The sequence below is a fragment of the Xyrauchen texanus genome, chromosome 17 (assembly GCF_025860055.1).
Source record: "Xyrauchen texanus isolate HMW12.3.18 chromosome 17, RBS_HiC_50CHRs, whole genome shotgun sequence".
Taxonomy (NCBI): Eukaryota; Metazoa; Chordata; class Actinopteri; order Cypriniformes; family Catostomidae; genus Xyrauchen; species Xyrauchen texanus.
In genome coordinates, this window is record NC_068292.1 from 27,785,898 (window position 1) to 27,804,471 (window position 18,574).

General features: G+C 37.8%; 1 protein-coding gene across 1 annotated transcript in view; it reads right to left on the reverse strand.

Annotated features, from left to right (window-relative positions):
* LOC127657968 (atrial natriuretic peptide receptor 1-like) overlaps nucleotides 1-18,574 on the reverse strand; it is a 61,256-nt gene that overhangs the window by 37,287 nt on the left and 5,395 nt on the right. Inside the window, exon 2 of the mRNA XM_052147009.1 lies at nucleotides 13,610-14,405. Within this exon, the coding sequence (XP_052002969.1) occupies nucleotides 13,610-14,369 (760 nt within the window). The 5' untranslated portion in view covers nucleotides 14,370-14,405. The remainder of the gene's footprint in view (nucleotides 1-13,609; nucleotides 14,406-18,574) is intronic.

Genomic DNA, 18,574 nt, shown 5'->3' on the forward strand with positions numbered 1-18,574 from the left:
ATGATTATAAATGAGTGGATGATCCAAAATCCAAATAGAGTTTAACTTAAGCACATACTGAGTTCACTAGCAGTTAGGTCTGATGCAAAAAGGCCTTTATTCTACAAAAAGCTCTTGTAAATTGTTTTGGTAAAAAAGCTAAGAACATACAGTATATGGGTAGTTTCCATGACATTTCAAACAGCGAGGACAATGTGACGTGTTATGTACGTCATCTCAAACTATGAGATTTTATGACATCACTAAACATGGTTTAAAAAAAAAAAAAACATAAAATAAATGGTGACCAGTTAAGCATAAAAAGCACTTTCCCTTCTACATTCATAAAGTATAATTCACCCAAGTCAATGTCTATGCTATTTGTCAACTACCCAAATACCCAAAAGTGTGTTTCTTCAACTTCTTGCACTTTTAGCTCTTTTTTTAGGCTTTTTTTCATTGAAAATCAGGGTCTGCGACGGTCATTTTGCTGCTGTTACTTTTCAAAATCCAAAATAACAGTATCAAAAACTAACAATGAAGGCCTGGTAAATAGTTTTAAATTGATCTACATATAACAAAAAGAAAAAAGTTGAAAGCTGTTCATTCTATTGGAACATTGTACTGGCTAATTTATTTGTGACAAATAGCGTAAGCACATGACCCAAGGTAATTTGGTAAGAAAGTCAGTCAATAATATAAATGGAAAGAACTGAGAGAATTTTTATTAAGTTCAGAGTATATATTTTCAGAACCATTCACACTATGATATCACCAGACCAACAAGCACATGAGTTATAGTCTGCACTCCCAACAAGAGCTAATCACAGCCTTGCTTTCATGGAATCAGATGAGGAGGTACTGTACATTGTAATTGCAAGCGAGAAAAGCAGCCGCACACTGTGCTCGCACAATAATGAAGGGCTCAGCTTAGAAAGTGTGATGTTGATCTCTAAAACAAACGTGCTATGGTGACAACCAAAAGCATGATAAAGCTTACATTTACCTGGGGTGAATTTAAGTGTTCTTTGAAAATAAAATATAACATCATTAAGATACAATTTTATATTCACATGCTACACCAACATTTTCTTTCAATTTGCTACTCTACAAAAGGCTGGCATCAATATGTGTAGCTGGAAAGAGATTGTATCATATGGGCATAGACGATTCTACAAGAAATACAGCCTCACTTCTGGACTCAATGCTCATTTAAAATAAGGACTAAGAATATCCAGGGGTGTAAAGTAACGAATTACTAATACTCACATTACTGTAATTAAGTAATTCTTCCCAAGAATTGTACTTTTAAGTAGTTTAAGAATTGTATACATTTACTTGAGTTAATTTTAAGCTATTTTCCCACCATCTGTGTTCGCCATTTCCCTGTCCTGATTTTATTTGTATCTATCAACATGATTGGCTAGGGAGAGTCTTGTGACTCCCCTCAAATCAAATCACACATAAAAAACTTGAAGGGCTGCTGCAGATCTGGCGCCAACTGTTATGGATGTGGAGAATGCCTCAAGCATAGTTTACAGCCACACCTGGAAGGGCATTTTGCATGAAAAAGGCCAATTGCATGATTGTGCCATGTGAGTTTAACTTGCTCAAGCCAGATATCAGCATTAATCCTGCCTCTAATTTCTTTTTTCTCTAATTTATCACTGAGATTACTGGGCTGCTGTGAGAGATTAATGCAATGTTATCAATAGGGCTGGGCAATAAAATTATCTAGATGTTTATCGGAAAAAAAGAGCGATGTCCTCGATCAAAATTTTGAAATGTTTTCTATATTTAGCCTATGTTTTACATCTAGAACAGGGGTGTTCATTACATCAATCACGATAGCAAGAGCACCACTGGTTGCTTGATCTAGATGAAATATAAAAGATTGACTTTTTATTTTCTGACATCTGTAGCTAGGTGTTGTTTGATTGACAGGCGGCTAATGTTTGAGCGCTAATGATCAAATACACTTTCTAATTCTGCCAATGCCCATCTTGATGAGGATTTCATGTAAATGCAGTTGTTTATGTCTAAAGTGAATTTAAACAGTGGGACAAAAAGCATATTTGCATCAAAATGTTGGACTTGAAGAGTACCAAATTAACCACTGCCTCATAGGCTATGTCATATAAAGGCTATTAATCAAACAACATTAACAAGAAAACCACTCATTACTTTTGGCTGAATAACTTTAGTAGCTTTAAAAGTATTAATGTAATAGAATAAAACAGTGACATTTTTAATAATAATATTTTTTGAAAATATTGTTTGTTTTTTAATAATACTGACCCCTGATGTAGAGAGTGTGTTAATTGGTATAATAAATTACTAGGAAAGTAGAGATGATAAAATTATTTATAATTATGCTTAGCCTTTATAAAGATAGAAAAGTATCAACATTTGTAGAGCAATACTTCAGGCAGAACATTCCACCAGTCACAAAATTCTAAAAATTGTTTAAAAAAACTATTCCTGGGCTTAAAAGATACAAGAATTAAATCATTGTGGAACATTGTATCTCAAAAGGAGGACAATGTGGCCCCCCATGTACTAATTAAAGAAATAATTAACCCAAAAATGAAAATTCTCTTATCATTTACTCACCCTCATCCAATCTGTCTATGACTTTCTTTCTTCAGAACACAAATTAAAACAGTAGTAATATTTGCAGGTCCATTCAATGTGAAGGGCTGCCAAAATGTTGATGCTCCAAAAAGCACATAAAAGCAACATAAAAGTAATACATACAACTCCAGTGGTTTAATCCATGACTTCAGAATTGATATGACAGGTGTGGGTGAGAAACAAATACATATTTAATTCATTTTTGTACCAAACAATTTTCCCAAGCCTGCTCTACCTCCTCTATTGTGCAGGACATGATGTGCCAAGTGATCCTGCTTATTTTATGTACAACAAAAACACTCTGTCGGCATTAAGGGAAATTTAGACCCTACAAATAAACTGATTTTAAAGTAATTGTTTCATACATTATGATTTACATAATGGTGATCAGTGTATTGAAAATGCTGTGAAGTGATGTATTTTAAAAGTTGGCATACAGTGTTCATTATGATGGGGCATAGGTTTTGCAACTCAATACTCATATTATAACAAATTCAAATCAAAGACATACAAACCGCCTATTAAAAATCTGTCATGACTTGCACAACTTCTCACAAATTCTTAAGACTTCAAACCACTTTTACCCCAGCGTAAATCTATCATTAGTAATGTATCTGGTAAGGTTTCAGCAACTCCATGTCAAAGCACACATATGGAATATTCTTCTCATTTAGCCACCTAAATGAAAATATGAGAATCAAAACCATAAAGTGTCTCTACATTTTGTGATAAGCAGTGTTTCACTGAGAATCAGGGATTATATACACAGAGATTATTATATTGATCTCATGTATCTCATATATGATGCAGAGTGAAAAATAATACAGAATAAAACAAAAATCATTTTATATACATTATTATCCTGTACATCTACAATAGAAATATTCATGGTTTCATTGTTGATAAGAAATATTTAAGGATAGTATATTTTCTTAATTCTCGGCATTGGTAGGTGTTGAAAAAAAATGTATGCCTGTCTGCTACCCTTCCCTTTGACAAACAATTAAGGTTCGGCAGTAAATTTTTCTAAAGAATATTGACATTACAGTTGCAGTCACAACACTCTAGCAGCTAGACAAAGCGGTCAGAGCAATCACAGCAGGAAATAGCAGCAGTTCTATTGATCTGGAAGGAATCCTTGAAGGCTCATTTTTCATGTGTGTAGACCATGGTGAGTGGAGGCAAAGTGAGTAAACAGACACACAGACAGGGTTCATACAAGTGCACTTATTCAGCTATTTGATGACAAGATAATCCATATGAGCCTTGAGTGTTCTGACAAAAGATGAAAGAAAAAGTAATGTGTTCAGACTCACTCTATATTATTGTTGGGACAAAGCATCCAGAATCACTCGGAGCAAGAAAAAAAAAGTTGATTGTCAAAATGATGTCAATTCAACAGCATCAAATGGTGCAGAGAGAGGAAAAAAATGAAAGCTTGAACCACAACTCACACAAGACCTTTCTGCTTGGTTCTTTTCAAGAATACGAAAGACTGAAAAGAGCCCAATGGCATTTTCTACAGCATTTTTTTTTCACATTAATAGTCATATGTTTATATAGTATTTATTCATATGAACTGGTGCACCAGCTCTGCAGCTTATGACCCAGACACCCATCCTACTATAGCTTAAGGTGTTCATTACATTGTGTTTTTGCAAACAGTAGTAGACCAATGCAATGAAGTTTGCACAATCTAAAAAATGTTTACATTAAGTATTTTTTGACAGAAATCTGATGTTTGACTATGGAAAAACAGCTTGCTAAAAGTTTGGACTCTGGCATGCACACATTTGTGGAAAAAAAACAGCAAATTTTGGATCCATTTAGAGTCATGTCTATCACGTTTCTACTCTAATGCTGCTTAAAACAAGCCATTATAGGGTTAGAAATTTTATTAGCGCAGAAATCTGTGATCTAAAGGAGGTCTGCCTAACATTCCCTCATGCTAGTAGAGGATGTGAGGTAATTTTTTGTGTTAAACTGAACCTTATGCTCTGCTGTCAAAATGAACACAAACGCTGGAAAACTTAAAGGAGTGTTTCAGGTTTGATACACGCTATAGAAATAGTTCACCCAGAAATGAACATTTTCTCATCATTTACTCACCCTTATGTGTATGGCTTTCTTTTTTCTGCTGAACTCAAAGATATTTTAATGGAGATATGACAGATTTATGATCTGTTTGTCCATAAAATGCAAGTGAATGGTGACCAAATCTTTGAAGCTTCAAAAACTCTCTGAAGAGATTTGATTGGTTTTGGTTGAAAACAGATTCATTTTTCAATATAAATCATGATGCAGCAGTCACCTTGGCCATTGTGATCTCAGTCTAGATTACTGTAATAGCAAGATGCACAATGAAAAAGAAGCTACATTTCAGCCTGTTCTCACCCAAAACCAGTTAGATCACTTCAGAAGACATGGAAGAAACCACTGGAGTCTTATGAATTACTTTTATGCTGCCTTTAAGTGCTTCTTGGAGCTTCAAAGTTTTGAGCACAATTCACTTCCATTGTATGGACCTACAGAGCTGAGATATTCTTCTAAAAATCTGGAGGTGTTCAGTTACACTGCATTGCATCCAAAGGTCAAAAACGATGGGAAATATTGAAACAAAAAAAATATACGACATACAGCATTTTGCTCCAACAACGAGAAACATTCTATAAAAATGTGCATTATGAGTCCACGAATTTCTGTTGTTTTGTCTTCTTTTCATCCCTCTGTACCCCACAGTTCTGATTAATTTTTAAGCTGCTCCAGATGGATAGAAATGCAGGGAGATGTAAGAACATTCAGCACGGACTTGCGGGTAGTTTAGTTCAGCATGGCCGCTCTTGTACTGTGCAACCATGGTGATGTGAGGGCAGGATACTCTAGTCACACAGATTGGCATTTTAAAAAGGCGACAACAAGGCAGACTGATGTAAATGCTCCACTAGATCAGTACATTTGAGGGGAATTCCTTCTGGATTTCCATATAATGAGCTCAATTCATTGTGAAGAATTCATTTATGCTCTTATAGTCATGCTTGCCCTTGTTCTAAGAATGTTGGTCTGAGTTGGTGTGTTCAGAATTCAAGAAATCTAGTTCAGTTTTGATTTGATTAACTGAGGCTTCTCACACACATAGATGAATGAAAGTGAACAGCTGTATTTTCCAGATGTAAGGGACCAGAGAACAGAACCTTCCTCTTGGCACTCTGGAGCTGGAGTCCTCTTTGATCCCAGTTTCCACCATGTGCAGAATCAGGTGTGATTGAAATGATTGGGTGCATGGAAAAATTAAACTAGAGGAGCATGGTCCTCATCAACAGAGCAGCTTTGAAGTGTGTGTGTGTGTGTGTGTGTGTGTGTGTAAGAGAAAGAGATATTGATGTTGAAGCTCCTGTTGACTTTGCTCTGCCTGAGATTTTATCAAGGAGAAAGCAGCAGTTAAGAGCACATTACCTCAGCACAACAGAGAGAACTGAGAGTTCTGACATCTCATGCATATGTGTGTGGGTAGTCATTGTTAGACATGAAATTCATTCAGGAAGTTGACATGTCCTATGGTGTGTCATGTTACCATTTTAAATTGTATTTATACTGCCTATACTGCTAATTCTATTGACATTATATATCATGACCATATTAATCATGCGACTACATGGAATATTTGTACTTTTCAAATTTAATGTGTTGGGTGTAATCTACAAATATAAAGATATCTAAAATAAATTGTTAATACAAATATAATATTAAATAGTAAAATACATATTTAGAAATTGTAAAGAAGATTAACATTACATTTTAATCAGATTACAGCTACTTTCAATGAAGTTAATTACTTTTAAGAACATTATTTGGGTTACACATTTCTAAAGTAATATTATTTATGTAGAACACTACAGTGGTCAAGGGGTGCACAGCACTAAATTCAAAATGCAACTAAAACAATGGAAACAAGCCAAAACACAATGAAATTAAGATGCAACACAATGGATGCTTCCAGTGTAGACATCATCATTGATTATAATGGGGTTCTATTGCTTTTGACGTGACATAACACCCGCTCGCGTCCGGTGTAGACCGGGTGTAAGGCTGCTTGCAAGAAGCAGAGATTTGCCAATCCCACTGCAAGTCACACACAAGAGAAGTTCACCCGGTCAACATGTAATGGTTTTTCAGCATGGAAAGTTAAACAGAAGAGACTCAATGTATGCCAGAAATGTCTTTATGAAAATAAATTGATTTGGAACCTTTGGAAATGTGGATTAATTTATGTGCAATAAGAGTTTACGTTTACATTTATCCACTTGGCAGACGCTTTTATACAAAGCAACTTGCAGTGCACTTTTACAGGGACAATCCCCCCCGGAGCAACCTGGAGTTAAGTGCCTTGCTCAAGGACACAATGGTGGTGACTGTGGGGCTCGAACCAGCAACCTTCTGATTACCAGTTATGTGCTTTAGCCCACTACGCCACCACTACTCAAGAGTTGCATGCATATGAGACTGGTAGAAACCCAACCAGGTATGTGTTGTCCAAAGCACTTCAGAACAAATAAGTACAGCATATTTATAAATATCCTTTTCTGAAAATGTTGTGTTGTGCCTTAATTGCGTTGTGTTGTGGATTTTTACGATGTGCTGTGGCTTAATTTCGTTGTGTTGTGCATAATTTGAGTGTGACAATGAACAAGACAGACATAATAATTTTTTTTCTTTTTTAATTTTAAAAATGTTATCCCCCTTTCTCCCCAATTTGGCATGCCCAATTTCCACTACTTAGTAGGTCCACGTGGTTACACACCTCAATCCGAGTGGCAGAGAAGTAGTCTCAGTTGCCTCCGCTTCTGAGACCGTCATCCATGCATCTTATCACGTGGCTCGTTGTGCTCATGCTATTCTCCGCGATCCACGCACACCTTACCACACGCCCCATTGAGAGCGAGAACCACTAATCATGACCACAAGGAGGTTACCCCATGTGACTCTACCCTCCCTAGCAACCAGGCCAATTTGGTTGCTTAGGAGACCTGGCTGGAGTCACTCAGCCCACCCTGGATTCGAACTCGCGACTCAAGGGGTGGTAGTCAGCGTCAATACTCACTGAGCTACCCAGGTCCCCGGAATATAGACATTATTTTGAGTTTGTTGAGTGGAAAAACAAAAACCTTTTCTTTGAAAAGTGTTTAAGAAATACAATTAAAAGTAATTAGTAGTGTAATTACATTTTGATGAAGAAATCAATATAGTCAGTAATCTGATTACAGTTTTATGGAAGTAATTAGTATTTTGTAGCAGATGACTTTTACGAGTATCTCACTGGTCACACAGAAGGACCATTTACAATGAACTAGTAAAGGTAAAAAGGCACAAAATGTGACAACCTAAAATAATAATAAAAAAAAAAAGTTAATCGAAAAGTTTTGTATTGACTACTCGTGTATTGTTGGTGTCTTTGTGTAATGTGAACGAATAACAGTAATAAAAATGATGTCCTGTGTGGACATTTCAGATTATGTTATTAAAGAATAGATGCACATCGACATTTGTGATGTCCTCTGCATTATTAGCTGAAGCTCTTTAAATGCATTATCTCAGGAGTTTACAATGTCCTGGCAGCTAGTCCAAGTCCACTTTCATCACCATTTACAAGCTGGATATTTTCCATCCTGTCCTATCCAGATATAATAGATTTGCCTGAAAAATATCCTTGATCATCTCTTACATGTAGCTTTATAAATCTAAAAGAATTTCCGAAGAGATGAGCATTCTGTATCGCCAAACAAGAATGCACTCATGTGGAAAACTCCACTGTTGAATACATCAGAAGAGAGAAATATATTAGAGATAGCAATCTCGCAAAAAGGTGGTGTGTCTCCATGTGTTGTCTTCCTGTTGCTGATGATGTGGGGATGTTTGTACAGGGTTGAGGGGGAAAGAGGCAGGAGGTGAGCAAGAGCATTTCCGCTGTTCTGAGACCTCCACAAAAGGTTACGCTCCACAGGTAATCACCACACAGGTGTTAATCAGTCAGCAAGACCCAAAACATTCCTGCATCAACAAAAACATTCCCTCCAAAATCCAAATACTGGATGAAGCTGCAGGGTAGTTGGGTGTTTATACATAAAATGATTGGTAAAGAAGGAGTATTATATTTCAATGTGATGCAAACCCTGAACCAGACACTTTTTTCAGGGTTTTTTGTTTGTCCTCCAGAGAGAGCAAAGACATTTTATTGGACTTTATTATTTGCATTTTCTTAGCTGTACATAGACAGCATTTACATAGACTGTCTGTGTGTCTCTCACTTTGTGGAAGAAAGACTGCTGATATCATCTCCTGAAAACAACATAACATGTTTACCTCGTTATGTGTCCTCAAAGGGTTTTAAAAGATACACAAAGCCCCCGCTTAAGAAATGTCTCTTATTTTGAAGCACACAATTTACAATTACAAATAAAGCTTGGAAAAAGATAATAGCCATGCATATTTTAAGCTTTTTTTACTGCATTATTTCATTCTGAACTCAATTACATTTGACTAGCTATTTATTCTGTTATTCTGCTATTCACTGGAACATCCAGTGACTAATTATGCATGAATAGTTAAAATTTCTGAACAAAATCAGTGAATGACTAACTCTGTTTTCGCAGGAAATGCCAACAGATCAGATAGTGTGTGCTAAATAATTTTGTATGGTCACAGGGGTTGTGACCTCTGTTAATAAATGTTTTTCTGTTGACATGTTTATGCCCCTGTGGGAACTAAAAAAATAAATAAAAAAAAAGGTTTAAAGCAAATTTTCCCCACTATAAACTTTTGCAAGATACAGGTTTCCTGAGTTCTCCTTTCCTTTCTGTAGAACTACAAATCTGATAATCAGACAATTAATAAATACTGCAGGACATTTAACTGCACAGACAATGATGAACCAAATTCAAGAGCCATCCTAAATTTAATTTTGATACACTGCATCATCCTTCTAGTAAAATTTAATCTCCAGTTGTATGGCCACTGAAACTCTCCCTGGAGACTGTGACTAGCATTGAACAAAAATGTTGATCATAAATAACATATGCATGCAATATAGAAACAAAAACAAAAAAATACCTTCTATGATTTTGGAACGGTAATATATATGGAGGCTCATATGAATTATCTTTTATGGATGACAGCATAATTAATGCGCCATTACACTAGTGAATGCATAATTATAATAGCTATAAGCTAGTATTCATTCAATGTAATACTTGAGTTTTACATTAAGGTTGGTAAGCAAACAGTGGGTCAATACACAAGCGTAGCCACGGGTGGGCCTGGGTAGCAACAACCTTTTTCTTATGCCCCTAGTCCACCACAAAAGCTTGCTGGACTCGAACCATGAACCCCTAATGTTAGAGGCTGTTGCACTAGATACTATCAGCATCAAAGCTTTCAAAATAACAGGAGTTCAAAAACAAAAATCCATTGCTTTCATTTAAACTAAGCTATTTACACTTTAAACACCAGATGCAGCAATGAGACAAGTGTTTAGCTGACGGGCATCCCATATACTGCAGTGGCTCTGACCACTTTTTTACCCTGTCTAATAAAATTCTTGTAAAATATGTATATATCTGGGAATTGATTCAATTGTAATAATTAGGATATATATTTAAATAACTTTTAACATTTTCATCAAAATCAAATCGAGTTGGCAAGATGCTGAATTAAATTTCTTTGGATGTTAAAATGCTCTCAAAACTCAACTCTACCCACCTTATTTTTTTATATATAAAATAATATTAATTACTAATATCAAATGTATGAATTGATTTAGACTTTTATTCGCTCTAACTTCTAAATTAGTTGTATCAAAATCAGCTTGTGACAGCATAATACAACTAAAATAATATCCAAATATCATATGCGTGAATTTATTGCTCTGAATTTTGTCATAATTAGGGAAACGGTCACAAGCATAGACAGCACCCAATATTTTTTCTCTACCTTGGAAAATTACCCCTTAATATTTTCTCTTACAGTTTTGCTGCAGGGTCATCTCTTCCCCATTTTAATGAGAGTTTAGCAGTATATTGACAGTAAATCATAGCAGAGACTAGGGTTGCACGAATTTGGGGAAAATGTCATATTGCGATTATTGAGGCTAATATTGCGATAGCGATATAATAAACAAATAGTAACATGAGTCAACTTGCTTGGTTATCAAGGAAAATGCACAAATAGATTACTGATAATGCTGAAATGTGTATTTCTCAACTCAAACATACAAACTAGCAACAACAACAACTATAAATGCAGTGTTTTCAAATTAAAATAATATTTTTACAAAATTAAACAATAACATCTTTGCATTACTGCAAACTAGTTATTTTCTCAATATTACACCTAAATAAACGAAGATACAAATGTTCATGAAAATAAGATTGTCCAAACAAACAGGGACATTTAATCAGGATGTAACGTACTTTCTATAAACTCTTTTGAAAAGGAAACTGGATATAAAAGTGTGGTTCACTCAAACCATAAAACTGTTGTTGTTGTTGTTGTTTTTTTTTTTAAATGACCAACTGGTATTTCCAAATCTAGTACCTCTGGTACCTCTTGTCCAGTGTGTGGATAATTTTCTGAAATCCCACTTTGCTAACGGTGCATCATGTCTCTTTATATCTCTGTGAAGACTTGTCATATGGCGTGATACTCGCTAACACATCCGTAATTGTGCTTGGTTTTATTTGGCTTACTGGGCTTTTTAATGTAGTTTTAGTCAATGAAATGGTTACATTTTAGTAACATTGTCATATTGATATTTTAGCCACTGAACACTGTAAACATTTTAGCCATAAGAGTATTATTGATACACATTTGTCAATCTTGTCTATCCCAAAAATATATATATATACATATACACACATTTTATTGTTGTTGTCATTTTAGTGTTATTTTTCACATAAGATTGATTTAATCATGATGATCTCATCAATGATGCTACACGTTGCGCTGCAGACAGCGGCGTGAGAGAGGAGCGTCTCCGTGTTAGAGTGCGCATCACTCGGCAGAACTTTATATCTCTCCCGGTCTCGACTCCGTCTCAGATTGGGTCACTTCCGCGACTGGTTGAATGCACCGAGAATGACAGTTTTGGAGTTTGTGTTTATTTACATGGCACACTCCCGTAATATATTAACTTTAATTAAGGATGAAATAAAGATATCACCAAGCTGTGATCTGTGATATTTTTTTCTGGCCACAAGTTCAGTGTCGGTCAGCTCGGCATCTATCTCCACGCTGAACACCGGAAACTGACATGACCATACGTGCCACTCCTTAAACTGAGACTGACTGATCATCTTTTTATTAGCGGTGTAGAAAATGGGCAAACAGCTCTCAGAGAGAATGGGCTGTCACGTCCACACATGCACTTATTTATTTAATATAATCGCAGCATTTTGCCATCATATAATCGCACAGGCTGACATCGCGATTGCGATATGATTTATCATGCAGCACTAGCGGAGACAACGACAATATCTATTTCCATAATTTGTATCCGTCATTTTCATCCATCCAAACTGACATGACAGCAAATTGTTCAAGAAAAAACATTTAATAAACATTAAAAAAAAAAAAAAATAATAAATATATATATATATATATTACAGACCTCATGCATTCGACAATTTCTCTTGGCCCACCCACCCAAACCTTTCTGCCTATGCTACTGGGATATTGTTTTCACATTTAAGTTTATTTCAATTTAACAGGCATTACTCTAATGGACCCAGCAACAAATCATAGTTCTGCTCTAGAGTGAGAAACAACAGATGTCACATATTTCAATCAGGGATGAGGATAATATCTAAAATCAGCAAATTAGATATTTATCAAAATTAATATCTACATTTTTTTACAGGCCTCCACTCTACTGGCAGACTAACTCTTACCTTTTGCCTTCACTCTTTTCCACTCTCACTCACCATTTCCTGTGATGCTATATTTGTAAGTCTGTATACCATTCAACTTGTTAATGGGCCTTGAGCTAGTGACCTTATGCAAATTCTCATTCTGAATCCCAGGGTGCAGCACAAATCAAGCTCAGCAGGAAAGAAACAAGGATATAAACTCACTTACTAGAACCTTCACGCATGCTGAGACCATCACACTAACTTAAAAAACAAAACAAAAACAAAAAATGTCTAAGGACACACATTTTCCATTAGCACAACTAATCCATAACCACAATGTAAATAAAGGCACTTTTTATTACCAAAGAAATTCCACTTTTCTCTGTTTGAAATTACACTTCTGTTCTAGCTGTGCACTATCCTGGTCTATTAAACAGGTCTTTGGTATACTTTATTCTGATTGGTCAATTGTGGCATTCTGTAGGCAAATATTTTCGTATAATGACAGCTAAAGAGTATACTTGACTATCGTCCCTGGCCCTACACTGTGCTAGTTTTGCCCACACATTTGTAATTTTTGTCCACCTGTTAGACGTCTTCTCCCATAATAAAATAATTTAACTTAAAATATATATATATTTCATATCCACTTTAATGATTTGTTAAGAAGCAGCTTTACCAAATAAGTAGATGCTTTGCATTAGGGTCCTGATCACTTATAAAATTCAGTGTTGAAGAACTGTTAATATTTGGCGCTTGTTCTTTTCTTCATTTGTCACTTTGGATGAAAACATCCACTTAATAAATAAACAAATGTAAATTAGATAACGGCATTTCACTAAGGAGGGCTAAAAAACTGCCCTTGGTGACCTTAATGCTCACATATGGGTGTCAGTTGATGTGAGAACAACATGTGAAGTAAGACATGAAGTGAGTGGAGTTCACTTCATCACCACATCTTGAAAATCACAACCTTGAGCAAACAGCTGACAGCAGTGTCTCTTTGATGAGCATAAGTGAATGAGAGCAGAACACACAGATGCCCAGTTACTTGAAGCATTCAGCAGACTGTGCAAGCAAAGAAACTAGTTACTCACCTCTGCCATCCTCCTGAATCTTATGCAGGAGTTCAGAGTAGTTAACAGGCCCTTTATTCTCCTCGAAAACCAGGTCCATGGTTGTGATGTTCTCCTCATGCATCTCAGTGTACAGCCCCTCCAGGGCAAAGTAGCATGCCCTGTCACCCATTTTAGTGTCACTGAACATCAGCAGGGTGTGTTGGTGCCAGCCGAAATGCCTGTATAGGTGGAGGGCATACTCGCCCAGTTTCTTGTGTGTGGGACCCGTATTAGTTATAGAAGTGTACATCTCCACATGCAGAAAAGCTACGGCAGGGGCCCCTGCTGTGATCATTGGGAGGCCCCAATGAGTCGTGAACAGCCCAACAGGGGAGGAGGTATAGTCGCAACCAGGTCCTATAAAGGCCCAAGGGTTGTGTTCAAACTTCAGGTCCACAGCCATGAGAGGGGCGATAGACTCCGAGCAGATGCCATCTCCATCCTCACTGTTTGCAAAAATGTGTCGAAGGTGGTGTTGGGGCAGCAGAGTGGGGTTGGCATTGATGTGGGCTATGGCATGCTCCAGTGCGGGTCCCACACGAGGCCATGCCCAGGGGTAGGAAGTATTATGCTGAGGGAGTATGACAGCAAGTATGATATCATCTGTGTGGTTGCGTGTGAGTCTGTGGGACCCTTGGTGTCTGCTGGGCTTGGTCCAGGTTGGCAGGGTCCCACAGCAGAGCAGGAGCAACAGAAGCAGAAATGGTCTGACTCCTCCAAACCAAAGCAACAGGCTCATTTCACATCAGCTGATACTTCCACCTGATCAAAAACACTACACACAAACAAACACATGGAGGGAAAGAAAGAGGTATAACATATGAGATTCAATTTGAAAAGAATAAAATGGCAGCAGTCACTATTCTTTGCTCACTGAATAGAATGAAATAAAGGAACAGTTCACCAAAATATGAAAAATTCTCTCATCATTTACTCACCCTCATGTCATCCCAAATGTGCGTGACTTTTTTCTTCTGCAGAACACAAATTAACACTACTGAAGAATATCTCAGCTCTATTGGTCCATACAATGCAAGGAAACAGGGCTATTATGCTAAAAAATAATTTAAAGGCAGCATAAATGTAATCCGTAAGACTGGTTAAATGATGTCTTCAGAAGCAAAGAAAATACAATATTCAATTAGAAATAAAAACAAAAATTTAAAATTACTCTCTCCACTGCCCCTCCTTGAGAGTCCCCCAAAAACAATAAATAATTGCCCCCATTCTTATTGAAAAAAATTCCTAACTCCCATCTTTCTGCTCAACCCCTCCTTGAAGGCAGCCACCCTCCCCATCGCAGCACACCAATCTGGGAACGAGGGTGCTCCATCTGAATTCCATCCCCACCAATCATCACACTGGTCAAAGCTTCCAAAGTTATGACCGTCCCATCTCCCAAAATACAGAGTCTGGGGCAGTACAAGGTTCACATACAAAACTTTGCACCTTCAACAAAAATTCTTGGATCTTACGACACCCCCAAATAACATGGTGTGGCAGGGCGGGGGGGGCGGGTCGTGATACTACACACCCGGTCTTGTATTAGGCTAATTATGCCTCCATGAGGTTTAAAGGCTGACTGCAGAGGGCCGTGCAGGAGAGAGAGATCGTTAGCGGACATGTCCGTGACTTAATCTTTTGAATGGCATTGCCAGCAGGTGGGTGTTTCCTCAAGACCAAGCCTATACAATTTAGAAGGGGTCCAATAAAATCGATGTAAAATCTTAAATGGCATAAGGCGAACTCTTGCATCTGTAGAAGCAGACTTTACTTTTTTAGAATCCTAGCCAACACTCACTCCTCCATTAACAAATTGAAGTCTTCCTCCCATAATCTTTTGAGAGAATTTAAAACTCTGTCACCCAAACTCTGAATTAGCAGAGAGTAATACTCTGATGCCTCATGACCCTTTCCAAAAGCAGCAATCACCACTTCCAGAGTATCTGCCGCTCTAGGGGTGTGTGTGCGTTACTCCCAAAAACAGTGCAGATCATGTGGCGCAGCTGTAAATACTTTCATAATTGAGATCTGGGAATCACAAAATGTTGAATACAATTTTCAAAAGATCTCAATACTGCACTCTCATACAATGCATCCGGAAAATATTCACAGCGCTTCACTTTTTCCACATTTTGTTATGTTACAGCCTTATTCAAAATGGATTAAATTCATTATTTTCCTCAAAATTCTACAAACAATACCCCATAATGACAACATGAAAGAAGTTTGTTTGAAATCTTTGCAAATTTATTAAATATAAAAAACGAAAAAAGAATTGGCTCAATACTTTGTTGAAGCACCTTTGGCACTAATTACAGCCTCAAGTATTTTTGTGTATGATGCTACAAGCTTGGCAAACCTATTTTTGGGCAGCTTCTCCCATTCTTCTTTGCAGGACCTCTCAAGCTCCATCAGGTTGGATGGGGAGCGTCAGTGCACAGTCATTTTTAGATCTCTCCAGAGCGGTTCAATCGGGTTCAAGTCTGGGCTCTGGCTGGGCCACTCAAGGACATTCACAGAGTTGTCCCGTAGCCACTCCTTTATCTTGGCTGTGTCCTGTTGTCCAGGTTTTCATCAAGGATGTCTCTGTACATTGCTGCATTCATCTTTCCCTCGATCCTGACTAGTCTCTCAGTTCCTGCTGCTGAAAAACATCCCCACAGCATGATGCTGCCACCACCGTGCTTCACTGTAGGTTTGGTATTGGCCAGGTGATGAGTGGTGCCTGGTTTCCTCCAGACATAACGTGTGCCATTCAGGCCAAAGAGTTCAATCTTTTGTTTCTCATGGTCTGAAAGTCCTTCAGGTGCCTTTTGGCAAACTCCAGACAGGCTGTCATGTGCCTTTTACTGAGGAGTGGCTTCAGTCTGGCCGCTCTACCATGCAGGCCTGATTGGTGGAGTGCTGCAGAGATGGTTGTTCATCCTTTTAGGTTCTCCTCTCTCCAAAGAGAAATGCTGGAACTCTGTCAGAGTGACCATCAGGATCTTGGTCACCTCCCTGACTAAGCCCTTCTCCCCCGATCGCTCAGTTTGGCCAACTCTAGGAAGAGTCCTGGTGATTCCAAACTTCTACCATTTACAGATGATGGAGGCCACTGTGCTCATTGGGACCTTCAATGCTGCAGAAATTGTTCTGTACCCTTCCCCAGATCTGTGCAATTCTGGGGAAACAATTCCTTGTACTTCATGGCTTGGTGTGTGCTTTTCCAAATCATGTCCAATCAACTGAATTTACCACAGGTGGACTCCAATCAAATTGTAGAAACATCTCAAGGATGATCAGTGGAAACAGGATACACCTGAGCTCAATTTTGAGTGTCATGGCAAAGGCTGTGAATACTTATGTACATGTGTGTGGAGTGGAGGGGGGCGGGGCGGGGCCGGGTTGGAATATCGCGCGCCTGGTCCCCAATCGGCCTGATGAGGCGTGCGAGGGATAAAGGCGGCCGGTGACGATGGTTCGAGAGAGAGAGAATTACGGGCATGTCCGTCGTGTGTGTTTATGTCTTCTTTTAAGTTTATCATTAAAACTATTATTTATATTGAAAAGCCGGTTCTCGCCTCCTCCTTGCCAATCCTTAACTGTGTTACAATGTGATTTTATTCATTTTTAATTCGTAATAAATTTGCAAAGATTTCAAACAGACTTTCCGGATGCACTGTTGGTCACCGAGTGCATTAACCCCCCTCACAATCCAATCTGACCAACAGAAATGGGACTTAATAAATTGTTTAGGGTTCAGTCATATGCTCGAGGCTACGTTTAAATAAATATCAGAGTTAAACACTCTGGACACTTTTGTCCATATCGAGTGCAAATCCAAGATAACGGGGTGTGACTTACCTTCTCCAATTAGTTTGATAAAATGGCTTTGCAGTGGCGAGACAGGGGCAAGAACTTCTTTTTCAATACAAAACCAGGGAGGGGCTCTCTCAGGTGGAAGCAACCAATGAACCAAATGTCTGAGACCGAATGCATAGTAATAAAACAAAATCTTGGGTAGGCCTAACCCACCTTTGTCAATCGGCCTATGTAACTTATTGAAATTTAACCTGGGACGCTTACCATTCCAAATGCAGGACTTTGCTATGATATCAAATTGCTTGAAATAAGAGAGGGGGACATCTACAAGCAGAGATTGTAACAGGTAGTTGAATTTTGGAATACAATTCATTTTAATTACATTAACCTTCCCAAGCATAGATAAATGTAATGAAGCCCACCTGCTCACATTGTTCGAAAATCTGTTTATTAAGGGATAAAAATGAACTCTGACTAAATCAGACAAATTTGCTGGGAATAAAATGCCCATATACTTAATGCCCTGTTTGAGCCACTGGAAGGTGGCTGGCTGGAAGGCCATTACCAAAACTGAATTTTGACCAATTGATCTTGAAAACTTGTAAAAGGAATTCATAATTCTGTGGAGGCAAGGCATAGTTCCAGTAGGGTCAGAGACAAATAATAAAATATCATCTGCATAAGGCAGAAGCTTATGCACAACACCTCCCGCCATCACCCCTGGCAAATCATCCTCCTTTTTTATCGCTGCTGCTGCTAATGGTTCTGAGGCAAGACAGAACAATAATGGGGAAAGAGGGTAACCCTGCCAAGTGCCCATATTCAGAGTAAAATAAACTTAAACTAATCCATTTGTTTGTACTGCTGCTACAGGTGTCTATAAATGTACTTATTCAAAACAATAAATGTACTCCAGAACCCAAACATTTCCAAAATCTTAAAAAGATATTCCCCTTCTACCATATCAAATGCATTTTTGGCATTAAGTGAGATGGCAGCGACCGGAGACGGTTCATTCGCTACTGACCACATAATATTGATGAAATGCCTAATGTTATCAGAAGAGCTACGGCCCTGAATAAACCCCACCTGATCTATATTTATAAGAGATGTCATAACTTTACTTAATCGGTTAGT